The sequence below is a fragment of the Rhinolophus sinicus genome, chromosome 1 (genome assembly GCF_057876585.1).
Source record: "Rhinolophus sinicus isolate RSI-liver-muscle chromosome 1, RSI-T2T, whole genome shotgun sequence".
In the NCBI taxonomy this organism is placed as follows: domain Eukaryota; kingdom Metazoa; phylum Chordata; class Mammalia; order Chiroptera; family Rhinolophidae; genus Rhinolophus; species Rhinolophus sinicus.
The window spans coordinates 123516410-123533056 of NC_142501.1; the positions used below are offsets into that span (position 1 = coordinate 123516410).

Here is a 16647-nt window from a genome sequence, read left to right on the forward strand (position 1 = left end):
AAATGGTTATTCTAAAAAGAAAGTTATGATATTTTACTTCCATAATTCTTCCCCTTCCTGATGTTTATAAGTTTCGTAGGGGGCTATAGATTCTCCTCACTAAAATCTATGTAAACCTCTTTTTTAAGAATTACTTTGCCATTACATTCAATTTCATCCACATTTACCATTTAGTTATTTACATATCAGATCTGTTTCAGTGTACATTATAAATTTGTCACAATAAAACATACCCATTCTTAAGATTTCATTTTGATTCATCTCTCAGTTAATTAGAGTATATTTATTCAAGAATAGTCAAGAGTAGTGTACTTTTCCAAGAGGATCTGTGAATGTTTGTTGCCATCATACTTATATGACCGTTCAGTTAGGTTTAGAATTCTTGCGTTGTAACATTATCTTAAATTTCTGTGAACCTTGCTTTTGTGGAGTCTGAATCTGATTTCCATTCTTTTGTATATAAGATGCTTTCTTTTTGTATTTGGGTAGAATCCTTTATCCTATGGTTCAAAAATTTTGCAAAAATGTGTCTGAGACTCTCTCTGTCTGCTTATAAAGCCTTTTGATCTCAGAATCATGTTTTATTTTTCCTAAGGAAACAATTTTATCTATTATACTTTTTATTATTGTTTTTGTTCAATTTAATATTTTGCCCCAGGACTATTTATTATCTTTAGACCATCTCTGTTCTCTTTCTTCCACACCTATCACACACTCTTTCATAATTTTGGTTTCTAATGTTTTATTCACCATGGAATGAGGAGTGCTCTGCCTAGGCCTGGTTTTGATAGATAAGGCTTATGTGGTGCCTTTTGCCTATTTCCCCATCAATTGAGAAAGCAACGGAATCCTTTAGCCCAGTTTTGGATGATGATAAGGGCTTCTCTCTAATGTGGCATTGCAGAACTAACATGCTATTTTCTCCTGGTCCCACTGGTTATATAGGAGGAAGTTGATAAAAGTTTGGAGCATTCTGAGGAGCCTATAATTGTTCATTGACCACATGTAGTTTATGGAAATTTGTTTCTTCCTCTTTTGTACCTGCTCAGGGCCTTCTTTTTCTCCTTTTCTTCTTCATCAACCTCTTTGAAAAACTAATCAATTTTAAATAACGCCACATCTTCATCTTATCTCCATCAGCCTCCTGCATGTGACTTCTGCTTCCACCATTCCACAAAAACAGTCCCTATAGAATTTGACCTTGACCTCCCAACTCCCAAAGCCTACAGATACATCTTCAGCCTTGTCCTTACTTGACCTCTTTGTGGCATTCCACACTGTTGATGGCCCCCTCCTCCAGAAGACTCTTTTACCCCTTAATCACCATAATACCCAGCTTCCCTGGTGACGATCCTGATCATCAGACCCACCTTTTGACTTTACCTCTCACTCACCTATCATGTCAGTATTAAACTTGCCTTCCCTATCTTCTGTCTTGTCTCCCTGAGAATCTCACTTGTGACTGACGTTTCAGCTGACTTCTTCTTTGCTTATGAATCCCAAATCTGTATCTAATGATGACCTGTCTTCTGACTTCTTGCCTATATTTCTGATGACTTCCAAGAACATCCAACTATATTACCCGAACTCAACTTTTGAGGAATCTTTAATTTCTTTGAAAATATGATGAAAAAGTTTTCCCCTCTCCCCCCACCAAATGCAGATATGCACAACATTCTGCATGTAATTTCAGGGAATTTGTGGACTGCTGGAACCCATCTATGCCTTCAGGATCCATGGGCTCCAAATCCCTAACTGTTGGACTAGAATAAACAGGATCAAGTCTAGATGCCTTAGCTTGGAATCAGAGATTCGTCCATACTATCATATGGCCATTGGTTATCAGTTTGTTCTTGCTCAGATCCATTGTGCTGTGGAGCATATAACTTATGTTAGGCCACAATTTTTATACATATTTGCTCTGGTTTAGGCCTTTAGTCTGGATGCTGATTTTGAAAATCCTATTTTGACCTATTGGTATCCACGTTCTTCAAATGGCTAGGCTCAAAGGGAAAATCAAATTTTCTAATTCTGTTGTTTTTTGAGGGTTCTATAAGATAACTGGTTTTTCCATCTTCCTGTAAGACATTTTAAAATGTACTTTCTCATGGTTTAACTTAGTATAGCCTATTCTGCTTTAAGTAAACTACTAGTTTCCTTAAAGCATAGCCTTCATCTATCCTTGGTATTGTAGGTTAAAGCAAAAAGCTGTACGTGAACTCAGGTAGTCTGACCTGCTACTTTAGAATATCAAGCAAACACAGAACAAAAGCTAATTTCCATTGCTTAGCAGAACCACCATTTTCCAGATGAGATGAGATTTACATCTACCCTAACGTCATTCGACCAACTGCCCATGTGTATGATAGTAGCAATCCTTCGCTATTGTCTTGCAGGTTTCATCTGTTCCTGTAAAAGCTTACATTTTATAACTCAGCTTGCTCAACTGGAAACTTTTCTCTACCCTTTCTGGCATAATCTACCTTCCTTCCTAAACTGTGTCCACTTTTGGTGACTGTACAAACAATAGGAAAGTGTGTTAAATGAATCTGCAAGTCTAAGGGGTGAAGAGATGGTTTCATTTTCTTACAGTCTAGGAGATACCTGGTCTGAAAGCTTGAGCCTTGGAGCCTCTAGAGACATAAATGATTCCACAAAGATTGAAGCTTTTTCTCTGTCCACATATCCCAATAAATCCTCAAGCATGAACCCTCTCCTGATTGGAAGGACAGGGTTTTGAAAACATGTCTCTATTCCAAGCTTCTCCAGAAGCAGTATCCCCCTAAGGACTTGGAACTGCCTTAGCCATGCGTTTTGGGTAGAGCTGCACACTCTGCCCAGAGCACAATACTAGCTCAGAACCAATATCATGTTCCCTAGGGCCAGTGCTAGAGGATAGATAGGCATCTTCCTCATTTACCTGATTATTCTCTTCTATTTTTGTGAATTTATTTACCTCTTAACGCTGTTGACCTGGCCAGATCCACAATAGCTACCTCTCCCTCCGTCTCAATTCTAGATTGGGCCTCCGTCTCAATTCTAGATTGTGCCTTCTTTTCAGGTCCTGTCTGTATTTCTTGTCTACCCTTTTTTATGTCAACTGTTACCTGCCTTGACCTCTCTCTGCCAGACCCAGCCAGATCTGGCGTGCCTTATTCTATTTTAGACATGCCTTATTTGATATTAGTAACAATTATAAACTCTAAAAATTCATCAGGTTTAACAAAGTTATCTCTTAATATTTCTGTGTTGAAAGTAAGTAATCATGAAGAAGTTTTAAAATAATGAAAATAATTAGAAAACTCCATTCATAATTAGGTTTTAAAAAATATTGCTCCTTCTACTGTTGTTAAGAACAATATAATCATCGATATTCATTTATAACATTTTTTTCTTTACTTTCCATAATCATCAAAGATTTTTGTGGCAACAACTATATACTTTTACAGTGCCAGGTGGGTACTAGACTAATCTGGGAGAATCACTGCATAAATTATCGAAATGTCTAACCACTATGCTGTACACCTGAAACTAATATGAAATAATATTGAATGTCAACTGTAACTAAAAAAATAAATAACTTAAACATTTTTTTGTGTGTAGGCTAGGTTATGCAATGCCATTGACATTGTATGTCAAAAATACAGCTGAAACACACAAACACATAATACATTCTTTAGATTTGGTGGTTGAATAGTTTTAACATGCATCACCACCATGAAAAGCCCAAGTCAGTATGCCTTTGACCTAGCACCAGAAGGAGGAAGGTGTTAATTACCACGTTGCCACAAGGTTTATGAACTGACATTAACATCTCAGCAGGAGCAGAAGTGACACAATAGCAATTTCTGAGAAGAGGTGAAGAAAAGCATCATTATATACAGATTTATTTTCAGTTACAAAACCTCGTGCTTTTTATTTTAGTGATATTGAACAAATACTATTTTTAAATGACATTCCTCTATTAGTAGCAGAATTGAGCTGTCATCTTTATTATCTGCATAATTAAAACATAAATACTTCTTGGTGTAGCAATTCAATGAGGGTACTTGGTTAATATGGTAATTCATCTTTTAAATCTATCATAGCCATACTGCCATCAGCATTTTTGAGGTTTGGTGAACACAGCTGGATTTCGAGAATACTATCAGCAGGGTTGAGAAGCTAATTACGCACAGTGTTTAAATTGCTTTAAAAATCTTTGCAATAATTGCATATACACTGTTTTTTGAATGCAACAATTATATACTCAAAAGTTAGTCTTTTCAAATTAATTCTTTTGGCTGATTTTCCTGATAGAACCTGTGCTTAGAATATTCTGTTTAGTAAAATTGATTTAGAGCCATTAGGGAATTGTTAATTATAAATCTAAGCATTTTAGGTCAGATACTGTAGAAAAGTTTCAGATCTTGTTTATTCAGAGAAAACTAATAAGGCCTACATATATTTTAAAACATCTTAGAAGCCACGTACTTCAGATTTAAATGTTAATCAAAGCTTTTTTAATGAAACCTGCTTGAATTCTAATTTTTAATGAAAGGAGCAGGGATTAAAATGACAGGATTACAGGACATGGTTCAAGATTGGTTTAAGATGAATGAACAAAACTGTTAGTAATTTAGCTTGTGCCAGATATGGCCAGATCGTTCAGCATACATCTAGGTATCAGATGAACAAAGGCTAAAAGTATTTGCAAATATGGTGGCATCTGAATGTGACACTGCTTCTGTGAAAGGGATGACTTAAAAAATTATGGTTGAAAGAAGACAGAAATATTTTAACTTTAAAATGCAAACCTAGTTGAGATAATTTCTGAAAAAATTTCTGAAAAAAAACCACAAGTTAATTAAAATATGTATAAGTAATGAATTAGTTCCACATGTAGATGTCGTAATCTAAATTAGTATGAACATTTTTTGCAGATTTTTATTTTAACAGAATATTGTTCTCTTATATATCAGCATCCTAATAGCACATATCACACATTCTGCTTTAATCATGTAAATTGACTTTATAAAGGTTAATTAATGGAGAATCAAACCAACGACAAAATTTTATGAAGGAACTGTAAATAAATTAGCAAGGAATTATTTGTAAGCTGTTTCTTTTCAAAGTAGTGTTACTTCTTAGGGAATTAAAACTGAGTTTGGTTTAACATATATTTTCTAGTACATGCTTTTTAATGAATAGTAACTTATTTAGAATTAACACTAGAACACAAAACAAAAAAATTAGGTTTTCATGTTCTAATTTAGTTTAATGCAATATTTGCTTTAGTATAGTAATGAGATTGTCATTTTTTTTTTTTTAAACTCAAACGAAATCAAGAACATTAGGGAACAAAAAGAACATTAAAAATACTTTGGTTTTTAATTTAGTGTTTTATAATGTGGTGAACATCATGGTATGCACTTTGAGTCATTACTATTTGTTTTCAAATAAACAAAACTATGCTAATATATGTTTAGATTAAGTTTCTGGTAACTTAGCAATTAAATCGCTATATTAATTTTTGCTGCATCAGCACGTATTGCAACTTAAGATAAAAGATGATTATGATTTTTATATGAAATTATAAATTCCTTAAGACTTGGAATTTATTATTTTATTTATTATTTATTAATTTTATTATTGTTTATATTATTATTATTTAAGACTCGGGATCATACTTCATTATTCATTTTTACTTTTTCCTCTTCTCTTGAGCATCCAGCTCATCAGTACATCTTAGGTATTTTTCAAATATTGTGTTTATATTTAGAATAAACATCAAATAAATAGGTTTTTATCCTTAGCGAGATGATAGGATGTGTGAACACAGCACCATGCCAGCCACACAGATTGGTGTTAAATAGTTCTTGCTAAATCTGAAACTTGCCATAGCATTGGTGTCATATAAGGGAATAGGAAAAAAGGCACTAACCATGATTCATTGTGCAGAATCCCTGTGCTCTAAAGGTTAAATAGGAATAGACTTCGTTTGGTTTAGACTCTGTGACTAAAGCTAGCAAACAGCTTGAATTCCTGTCATATTTTGGATGGGGAAGTAGTAATATTTGCACAGTTTTTGCAGAAAAATTCTGATTTTTTTCCCCCTTTTGGTTTATGAAAGCTGAAAACAGAAAACTTTTTCACGAACAAGAAGTTGAAAAGTGCCTTGTAGCCCTTCTGAGTTCTGAAAGTGATGGAACGAAAATTGCTGCTTCCCAAGCTATTTCAGCAATGTGTGAGAATTCGGGCAGCAAAGATTTTTTCAATCATCAGGGTAAGCAAACTGGAAGGAACCATTTTGTACATTTTTAGGTGACCATATTCTAGTTTACGTGGATGTTCGTAAAGTCACATTTTACATTTCTTTTGCTGCAGGGATTCCGCAGTTAATTCAGTTGCTAAAAAGTGACAATGAAGAGGTAAGGGAAGCTGCTGCCCTGGCCCTGGCCAATCTGACCACTTGCAATCCTGCAAATGCCAAGTAAGTACAAAAAGGTTCTGCCTTATGTGGGTGATCAGAGTCCAAGAAGTGCTCATTTTAATACTTTGGCTTTCCAGGCAATTTACCTATTCTTTCAAATGGTCCATCTTGGGAAAAAACCTTTATGAAAACCTCAGGAACCCTGATGAAAATAAGTCATCAGGTAGGCCTGTTTTGCAAAGGTCCGGTCATATGCTGCATAACGATGTTTTGGTCAATGACCAAGCACGTGTATAACGGCAGTCCCAGGAGATTATAATGGAGCTGAAAAATTGCTATTGCCTTGTGACGTTGTAACCATCGTCAAGTGGTAGGGCAACACATTACTCACGTGTTTGTGGTGACGCTGGGGTAAACAAACCTGCTGTGCTGATCAAAAGCACCATATACCATAGTTTTACTGTACCTTTTCTGTGTTTAGATAGGTTTAGGTACACAAATGCCATTTAGATACACAAATATTTATAGTATTCAGTACAGTAATATGCTGTACAGGCTTGTAGCCTAGGAGCATAAGCCATACCATACAGCCTCGGTGTGTGGTAAGCCAGACCATCCAGGTTTGTGTAAGTGCACTCTAGGGTGTTCATACAATGACAAAACCGCCAAAGGACATATTTCCAAGAATGTATCTCCATCATTAAGTGACACATGACTGTTATAAAATCTTGACTATTTCTGGGCTAGTTTGGAAAATGTGCAGGCAACTTGATTTAGGTCACAGGCTAACTCTCGTGGAAGGTTCTAGTACAAATAAAACTGGATAATGCTGTCTTAAAAACAACATTGTATAACGACATTTGATAAATCTAGAAAAAACTTAAAAGATCCATTTTAAAGCACCATAAACATTAAATAAATCTAGAAACATTTAAAAAGTCAATTTAAGACAACATATTATGGTAAATACTACAAAGAAAGGTTGGGAAGGAGCATCCTCTGTATTCTAAGCATGGTATGTGATTTATAGTCATTGAAAAATTTAATTATCAAGATAATCTATCAACTAATGAGGAAACTGAGGCTCTGCAAAATTACCTAATGTTCTTGGGTATAAATATTTATTATAATAGCTGAGCTAGAAATTAAACCCAGGTCTGTTGGACTCCAAAGTCTATATTCTTTTCTCTACAGAAGTTAAGACTGCCTTATAAAACAGTAAGAATTTCCTGACGGTAACTTTTATAAATAAAATAATTATATACTCTCCCTGTATCTCATCTTGTACATGTGCTAGGCTTCTCTAGAGAAATGGAACCAATAGGAAATAGAAAGATAGATAGATAGATAGATAGATAGATAGATAGATAGATAATAGATAGATAGATAGATAGATAGATAGATAGATAGATAGATAGATAGAGGTTTTATATATAGGAATTGGCTTACACAATTATAGAGGCTGAAAAGTCCCATGACCTGCTGTTTGCACTCTGGAGACTCGGGAAAGGTGGTGGTGTGATTCAGTCCAAGTCTAAAGTCCTGAGAACCAGGGAGTTGATGTCTGAAGACAGGAGAAGACGGTTGTCCCAACTCAAGCAGAAGAGCAAATTCATCCTTCCTCCTCCTTTTTTTTGTGCCATTCAGGCCCTCAATGATTAGATGATGCCCACCTACATTGGTGGCAGGGGGTGGGGGGAGTGGGGGAATAGAAGGGGTATATTTACTCAGTCTGCTGATTCAAATACTAATCTCTTCCTGAAACTCCCTCACATACACACTAAAAAATAATGTTTACCAGCTATCTGGGCATCCCTTAGCTCAGTCACGTTAACACATGAAATTAATCATCACAATACATTAGTTATTAACTTGCGCATATTATTGTTTTGTAGTATTGTGGCTAAAATTACCTTTTTCTAACTTGAAATAAATCCTCCACCACTGCCACCATATACTTAACCTATTTCTTACCCTTTCCTTCCCTTTCTTTACTCCCACACAAATATTTTAATGCAATGACGAAAAATCTAACAATGCCCGATAAAAACATAGCCAAAATGTATAAACATCAAAACAAAATTGTGTTCCTCTAATAGCTACAGTCTTTACACAGTAATTTCCTAAATTCAGGGTCATCATCATCCGTATGAAAGCACACAAATTTCTAGAATATTGAGTCATAATATGTAGCAATTTGAAAATAGCATATTGAGAGGGTTTTTTTTTTCCAGTATAATCATGCCAGTGCAAAAATCTTATCAGTGGCACTAAAATACTTCCATCTCCAGTGCATTTAGATTTATATATTATCGAGAATACTTTAATAGGCCTCCAGAGTATATAGATGTCTTGATTTGATGTGAGAATGTCTGGCTTTTACTGTTTCACAGTTTTATATAACATCATAGAAAATTAGGATGGTAAGTAGTTCTAAAAGAGGCTGCCAACAGACTTTCTCTTTCAATTACCTATTTCACAGATTTTTGTCATCTGACTGTACAGTTCCATTTTACCAACATAGAAAAGTCAATTAGGACAAAATGGTGCTTGATATCTATGATATCAACATTATTTTTGTAATTTGATTTAATTTTTAAATTAAAAAAATTTAATTACTGTTATTTCTTTAATCTATTATATACTGTCCATTCAGAGTTTTGTTTTGTTTTTTTTCAACTTGTGTTTGGTAAGGGATCTGAGACATGAATGAAAGTGGTTTTATGGATATTCTTTGAGGCCTACATAGTTTTACTTTGGACTTTGTAAAAGTAAATGTTTTTGAGGAGTAAATATTTTTGAGGAGGAAATGGAGTCAGAGTTGACATGTTTGTGCCAAATGCTGAAGACTGGAGCTGAAAAAAGCTTTTATAGTCAATCAAAAGGAATGAAAACAAATAAGCCATGTTCAATGATCCTTCCAACAAGCTTCCTAGAGTATTTAATTAACACAGAAGAGACAACAAAGATGACTGGTTACTTTGATAAAAAATGTTTTCTACTTAGATCGTCTTTAAAACATTATTAGCTTAAACTCAGCATTAGTGAGTGTTGCCACTGCGTTTCCTAGCAAAGCGCTATAGAACTGAGGCCCAGTCATGGTTCTCCATCCGGAGTGGCTGGACATGGGGGTTAGAAACAATGAGAAAGTCGCTTTTCCACTACACCTAAATAAGTGAAGGAGGAAAACACCCAGAGCTCATGTCTTTCAGGTGCATTGGGTAACCATTTGGATACCTGATAATTTGCTAGCCTCATTTTGTTAAATGCAGTTAAGAATTGAGAATTCTAATTTTGTTTGTTAAAATCTAACCCCTTCTCCAGTAAGTCTAGTATACGTCTGACATCATACAATTATTACAATATTATTGACTGTATTCCCTATGCTTTACTTTTATATCCCTGTGACTGTTTTTATATCTGACAAGGTGTACATCTTAATCCCTTCCCCTTTTTCATTCATCTCCCTAAACTCCCTCCCATCTGGCAACCATCAATTTGTTCTCTGTATCTATGAATTTGTTTTTGTTTTGGGATATTCACTTAATAAGTTATAAAATGTATAATCACTATGTCGTACACCTGAAACTAATATAATATTATATGTCACCTGTAAATGAAAATTTTGTTAAATTAAAAATAATAATAATAAAGACAGAAGATGAAATTTAAAAAAAAGTAACCCCTTCTCCTACACTCATATCTTGTGCCTAAAATGGATTTCTAATTGTTAAACTCAGGGTACCTTCTGGAGCTGGAGGCTCATTTCATGAATTGAGTAAACACTGGCATGTTATGATAACATAAAATACTTTTCATTCTGTATTATCTGCATAATACAGATTATTTAAAATGGATAAAAATATGAAAAGACAATGAATAAGAATAAAAAATAACTATTTAAAGGCATAGGAAAAGAAAACAAGAACAGCCAGATTTACGTAACGTGATAGAAGAAGAAAAGTAAAATTACTTTATAAGTGAATAAATAAAAAGTGAGAAGGCTAAAACAACCCCCATATGAAGAAATAGATGAAAATGCAACTCAAGAAGCATTAATGAATTTTATATAAAAATGTAATCCATTTAATTAATTTGAACACCATTATCCATTCTTTCTTGATTTACTGCTGATCTCTTTGACAATTCTTAATTTGTAGTCCTTTTTGGAAAGCAAAAAGTTAATCTTTGAAAGAGGTAATGTTATTTTCAGCTACATTTCGTGTTCTATTTACTTGTACTCTTCTATGCAATTAGTCATATCAAAGTTTTGCATTACTTATGCAAGTACCTGAGAGAATTCTTCTTGGTTGACATTCTTTTGAGGGGCACATCTTACATATTATAATAATATTTTCAACTATTAATTTATAACATCACTGCCATCTGTTGGGTCCAATCAGAATGAGAGTTTTTAAGTTATCCCAAGAATAAAAAGGGTTCAATGTTTTTCATTTCTTTCTGCTAACACTAACTAAATTTTGACTATTGGTAAATTATGAAAAAATTAGAAAATAGTGTGATTATTGACTAGATATTTTTTTCAAAAGGTACAATTATTTTAGGAAAACAATGAATAAAGTAAAAATATAAAAAGTAACAATCATAATTATTTTAATACTTATAGATAAGTAAGTAAAAACTGTGGTTTTGTTATAGAAAAGCCATACTCAAGTCTACAGTTTACATAAAGATCATATGAATTCTGATTCTTCATTCTTCTTCTGTACTATCTCCACAAAGAACTGGGTGATTTCCCTAAATCTTGAGACCCCTTTTATCTCCATTTCCTTGTTTTTTTTATTTTTTATTTTTTATACCCTTCCTTAACTTCCCACAACAAAGTTCAAATGGGAACAAAAATAGTGGTTACTTAAAAAAAAAAAAATTTGATTGATTGCTGGGCCACTGCTGGCCTCCACAATAGCAGAAACAAAGAGCTCCTCTCTAGGGACTGTCCTGCTATTGTGTGACGTCTGGTCAGGATTACAACAGAGGAAGTGAGGAAACAGTAAGGCGTACACCCCAAAAGAACTCCAGAAAGAGACAGAATGCCCCCAAACTATATGGATATACGTTTGAGTGCTTTGGGAACTTTTGAATGTCCTCATTATATATGGATGACCTGTCATTTTGTGTTATCAGTATTAATATTTCTCTTCACTAACATAAAAATAAAACATTGACTAAATAATTTTAATACCTAATAGAATTATTCATGGAGAACCATGCTTAAGAAAGCCAGGCAATTTGTAGAGAAAATGTTTAAAGGCTATGCCACATCCAGAACCTCACACAGTAAGTACATCAAGAAAAGGCAGTGGTTACTTCATTTATTCAGTGACTCAAACCCTATCAGTCAGGTCAGTATTGTCAGGGAAGGGCCTGACCTTAAGTGTCTTCTGGGAATGTGAAAGCTCTCTAGTGTGTATAGAAAGCACACTATAAAGTGTGTGTGTGCGTTGTTTGTTTTTCATTCACACCCCATTAAATAGAGTTGAGGGAAGGCCATGTATTTGTATATTTTTTACCATTTCTTTTCATTTCTTTTATTCTATAAATTTAAGTATAGACTAATGCTATTTCTTATAATTGTCAATATTTTATTGTTCATTTAAGGCTGTGGTGCAGTGAGTGATGATAGTCATTTAGAAGGGAAAAAACCTACCTCCCTTAAAATTGGCAAAATACCACAAGTTTCACTCCCCCTTCTCCATTCCACTAGAGGGATATCTACCTTTGAGATGGCTAGAGATGTGTACTATCACTCTTTGAAAATAAATTTTAACATCTGTTCCAGATCATACGTGTTGGCCAATATGCACAGATTCATTTAGAATAAGTAATCTTGTCACTTAGAATACTTTTTAATTAAAGAAACATTGACCATAGAAATAATCCACGGTGATATATAAAATTAAAATACAGTCCCATGAAAAATGCAAACTCCGGTTATAGATCTGACATATCACTTGGACTTAATAATGCTACAGTTGTGTAATTATTGTGTTTGCTGCATAGGGTTTTTCACAGGGAAATATTTTCAGTTCTATTTTCCCAACAGTGAAAGGAATTGTGTCTTCATACTGACCCCTAGTGGCAGTTTGGGAGGAAGTTGGGGGAGGGGCAAAAAAGGTACTGGAAGAATTGCTCTGCAGTTTAGTGAAACGCCCACTAATTTAATTTGAAACACTCTCCAGCGTGTCTAAAATAATATTTTAAAACAGTGTTAAAAGATTGTGATCTGGAAAGCATTTCATTATGATGCTTTTAAAGAGATAATATTCTACTGCTAAAAGTGTTGGCGACTTGAATGTGTAGCTGAAAATTGTGTGAAAACGAAAATTTCACACTCACATGCAAATTTGGAAGTATGATGATATTTTCCCATGATCTAAGAAATCTCGACAGGATATAGGGAAATGTCTGTCCTTGTGTCTCACTGAGTATGAGCAGATGACAATGATAGCTGGCATGTGTGGGCCAGGCATTGAGCTAAGTACTTGAAATGGAATGTATCATTTAATCTGCGGGGTAGGGGATATTATCTTTACGGCCACTTTGCAGATGAGGACACAGAAGCACGGTCTTTGTTCAAGGTCAAAGGTGGGGTGAACACTCAACACCGAGGCAGTCTGCTTGGTAGGTCCATAGGGAGCTTGCAGTAGTTGAAGCTCTTAGCTTCTACCCTTGCAACTTTCTCTCTCTGTCGCCTACTTACTGCCTCCTTGACTCTGAACTTCTCCAAATCTTCCCCACCGAAATGTTTCCCTTAGCTGTACTGATCTCTCTGAATTCCTCCAGACTAGAATGGCCAGGGTTCCTTGAATGCTAATAGGCACCTTTGGAAGAGTGAGTTTTCATCCCTTCCTTTCCTTTCTACCCTCCTTCCACCTTTTTCCCACGTATCTCTCCCCATTATCCCTCCTTTCTTCCTCCTCTTCCTCTTCTTCCTCTTCCCCTTCCTCCTATAAAGAGCAAGAAAAAGGGAAAACGTGTATCCAACGGCTGGTGAGAATTTCCCACTATGCTATAAATCCAAGTGTTCTCCCTCATTTCTCATTCCCTAAGGAATGATGAAGTGAATCAAATAGATTCTAGCTTATTTTTTTTTTCTAGAAAATGCTGTACTTTTTGAAGCTTAAGAGATTGATAATTGTAAAAATGGTAATGGACGAAAAGTCAGACCACCATGGTTTTGATCCTATCTATTGATTGAATTGCTTTGCGAGCAAGTTTTTAAGTCTTTCTAAATTTCACCTTTCTTAACTATAAAATAACAACAAAAAAGTGAATCTAGATTATCAACTGTATTTTATGCCTCTGAGTGATTCCCTTCTACCACTATCACAGAGAATCTGGAACACAACTTCCACTAGGGACTAGATGGGACCACGCTTTACTACTGTTATCATTTTATCCCCAAAGCTAAGGAAGCTATAATCTATAAATTTACTCGTAGTTTTCTTTTGTAATTATTTCACCATTATTTGGGTGTTTTTATGTGTTAGGCACCATTCTAGGCTGTAGGGCTACAGTAGGGAATACGACAAAGTTTCCATGAAACTGCTTTCACGAAACTAATATTTCAGTCAGGGAGACAGACAATATATGAAAAAATTTAAAAAGGTAATTTCAGAAGTGATAACAGTATAGATTAAATAAAACAACACAATGTCACAGAGAGGGACATGAATGACACCGGGGTTATGAAAGGGGTCATATGGAATGACACAGAGCTCATCAAAAAAGTCCGCTCTGAAGAAGTGTCATTAGAGCTGATGAGAATAAGCCAGTCCTGGCAAGTGCCTGGGGAGTTTTATTTGCTGTCACACTAGAGCATTCAGCATCTTTATTATTCAGTTAAGAAAATCAACAATATGTATCTCTAATTATTTTGGGATTGTGTCCCTTGTCATCTACAAATATGTAAATAGACTGATTTCCAGGCTAGAAACATTTGGTAACTGCAAAAGCCATTTATTATGAGTATTATAACACCTTGACCATTATTCCTATTGTAGCAGGAGACAAGTCAACCATGTAAAATGAAAACAGTTGTTCTTTCCTGACGGCAGCTGGTTAATTATTGGCAGGCATTCCAGCTTTTGAAACAGAAGGTGGCATGTATGGAAGTGAAGTATTATGGCTGAATAGATAGGTCAATAAGGATTCCATGTCACTTGTAAGAAAATTACATTTGATTTCCCTAGACTTTGATTGACAGCCTCATAATTGGTGACAAAAGCCTGCATGCTGTTTGTAGAGGTGCTGGGTTAGCATGCACTAGTATCTTTGCAACTAGCATTTCTCTCTTGAGAAACCATGATGTCACAGCAACTGTGGCAGAAAAGCACATTCTGAAAGTCTCAAAATCATGCACTAAGGCACATCAGTATAATAGAAACAATTTGGTTTCACATACTTAAAAAATTTTTTTGCATTATTCTTATTTTGCTATAAGTCTCAAAACTTCACACATTTGTGTCTCTGACTGGGTTTTACTTCAATAATTATGTTACTTAAAAACTCTTTGTGTTAAACATTTGCCTGCAACTAATTGTGATTTCTCCCTCACTACTGATAAGCTTCTTTAAATAAGATTTCTTAAAAAGGAGAAAATTCTCCTGGCAACTTTTGTCAATCCTGGAGTTCAGCCAGAGTTCGAGGGCACATATTGCAGTCTTCTGCAGCTGTGGGGCTGCAATAGGGTCATAGCTGTTTTGGTCAGAAATTGATCAATTTAACGAACACTCGACATCTTGGGTCATTACCTTCGTTGAAAAACTGGCTGCAACAAGAGTCAGGAATCCTGTTCACAGCATTCCATATCTGGCTGCAATAACCAGGGACCTGTTTCTCATAATGGCAAGTGTCCCACCCCCAAGCACCTGTATTGACTCACCCGGAGCCTGCAAGGCTTAGACACGCCAACCCAGAGTCACTGCGACATATGCACCTCTCCTGACCACTTGCAGTGTCTCTGCTGCCAATATGTCTTCCTTGGTATGACAAAACTCACAGAGACATATGAAATGTCATGCTGGTGGGAATGGTTGCAATCACTGTTAACAAACAAGGTTCTGATTGCCAATATTACCATCTGTTCCATCAGGTTCCTCATATTACCCTGTATGTGGGCTCTGTTAAACAGATTTTCGTACTGCCCAAGGTCACCCTTGATTCATGTAACTAGACTTTGCAGATGTGTTAAATGGGAAACTGCAGCAAGGATCAAATTCTGAGAGGTAGCAAATAATGTCATCTAATAACACAACCAATATAGAGTCAACGATGTCTGCAAAGACAAAATATAGACATCACTTGTTATATAAAATAGATAAATCCCAAAGAAGTTTTCTAAAGCGCAAGATAAACTCCATATAAAAATTATTTCACTATATAATTACAGAATCATTGGGGGTGGGGAGGAAATAACCTGATTTCAAGAGCAGCTATAAATGACACAAGTGGAGATCCCAGTTTTGTTGGGTCCTGTGCCTTCTTGCAAACTTAAAGCTGAGCTGAGTACTTTTCCCTCATCCCTTCTCGACACCCACAGAGGTTTTTTTCATCACTCCCTCTGAGTTGATTGCAGCCAATTAAAATACATTGATCTTGTCAGTACTGGGGATATAAATAAGATTCAAACACTGCCAGGTACAGACATAGCAAAGAGGAGGAGGGAGTGATCAACAAGGAGGGGCAGTGATGGTTACAGATGGCTTTGCAGAGAAAGAGATGGTTGAGCAGGTTTTGAAGGATGAGCTTGAGTTCCTCAGGCAGGGGTGCGGGAGGGATAGGGAATGGTGTTTTGGGCAAAGGGAACAGGTATGCAAAGGCAAGCAGACATGAAATCGCACAGTATTTTCAGTGAGCCGAAAATAGACACTATTTGTGTAATTGAATTTTCCCTTAATTATGTTCTTAGTGCCCATGCTTTTGCATTGTGGGGCTTGGACTTCCATGAAAAACTTTGTGCTGAATTCCTTTCCATAACAAGTGCTGGAAAATAATATTTCCAGATTGCTACTGTTCCCTGATTGTGAACATTTGTGCCAAACATCATTTTTTAAACAAAAAGAAGTGTAAATATGTTTAGCAAACAAATGCTCTGAGCTCGTGTAAAAAAGAGAACCTAGTTTGGGGATCAAGAAATGCTTTCTTGAGGAAGAGATATTTGTACTGACCCTTGAAAAATGAGTGGGATTATCCAGGGGGAAGAACAAGTTAGG

At 35.4% G+C, this 16647-nt stretch overlaps 1 protein-coding gene across 4 annotated transcripts in view; it reads left to right on the forward strand.

Annotated features, from left to right (window-relative positions):
* The window catches only part of ARMC3 (armadillo repeat containing 3), a 91479-nt gene that overhangs the window by 42989 nt on the left and 31843 nt on the right, over positions 1 to 16647 (forward strand). For all 4 annotated transcript variants that reach the window (XM_088789181.1, XM_088789185.1, XM_088789187.1 and 1 more), the window contains 2 exons: positions 6113 to 6265; positions 6367 to 6472. In XM_088789181.1, coding sequence (XP_088645307.1) covers positions 6113 to 6265; positions 6367 to 6472 — 259 coding nt within the window. The remainder of the gene's footprint in view (positions 1 to 6112; positions 6266 to 6366; positions 6473 to 16647) is intronic.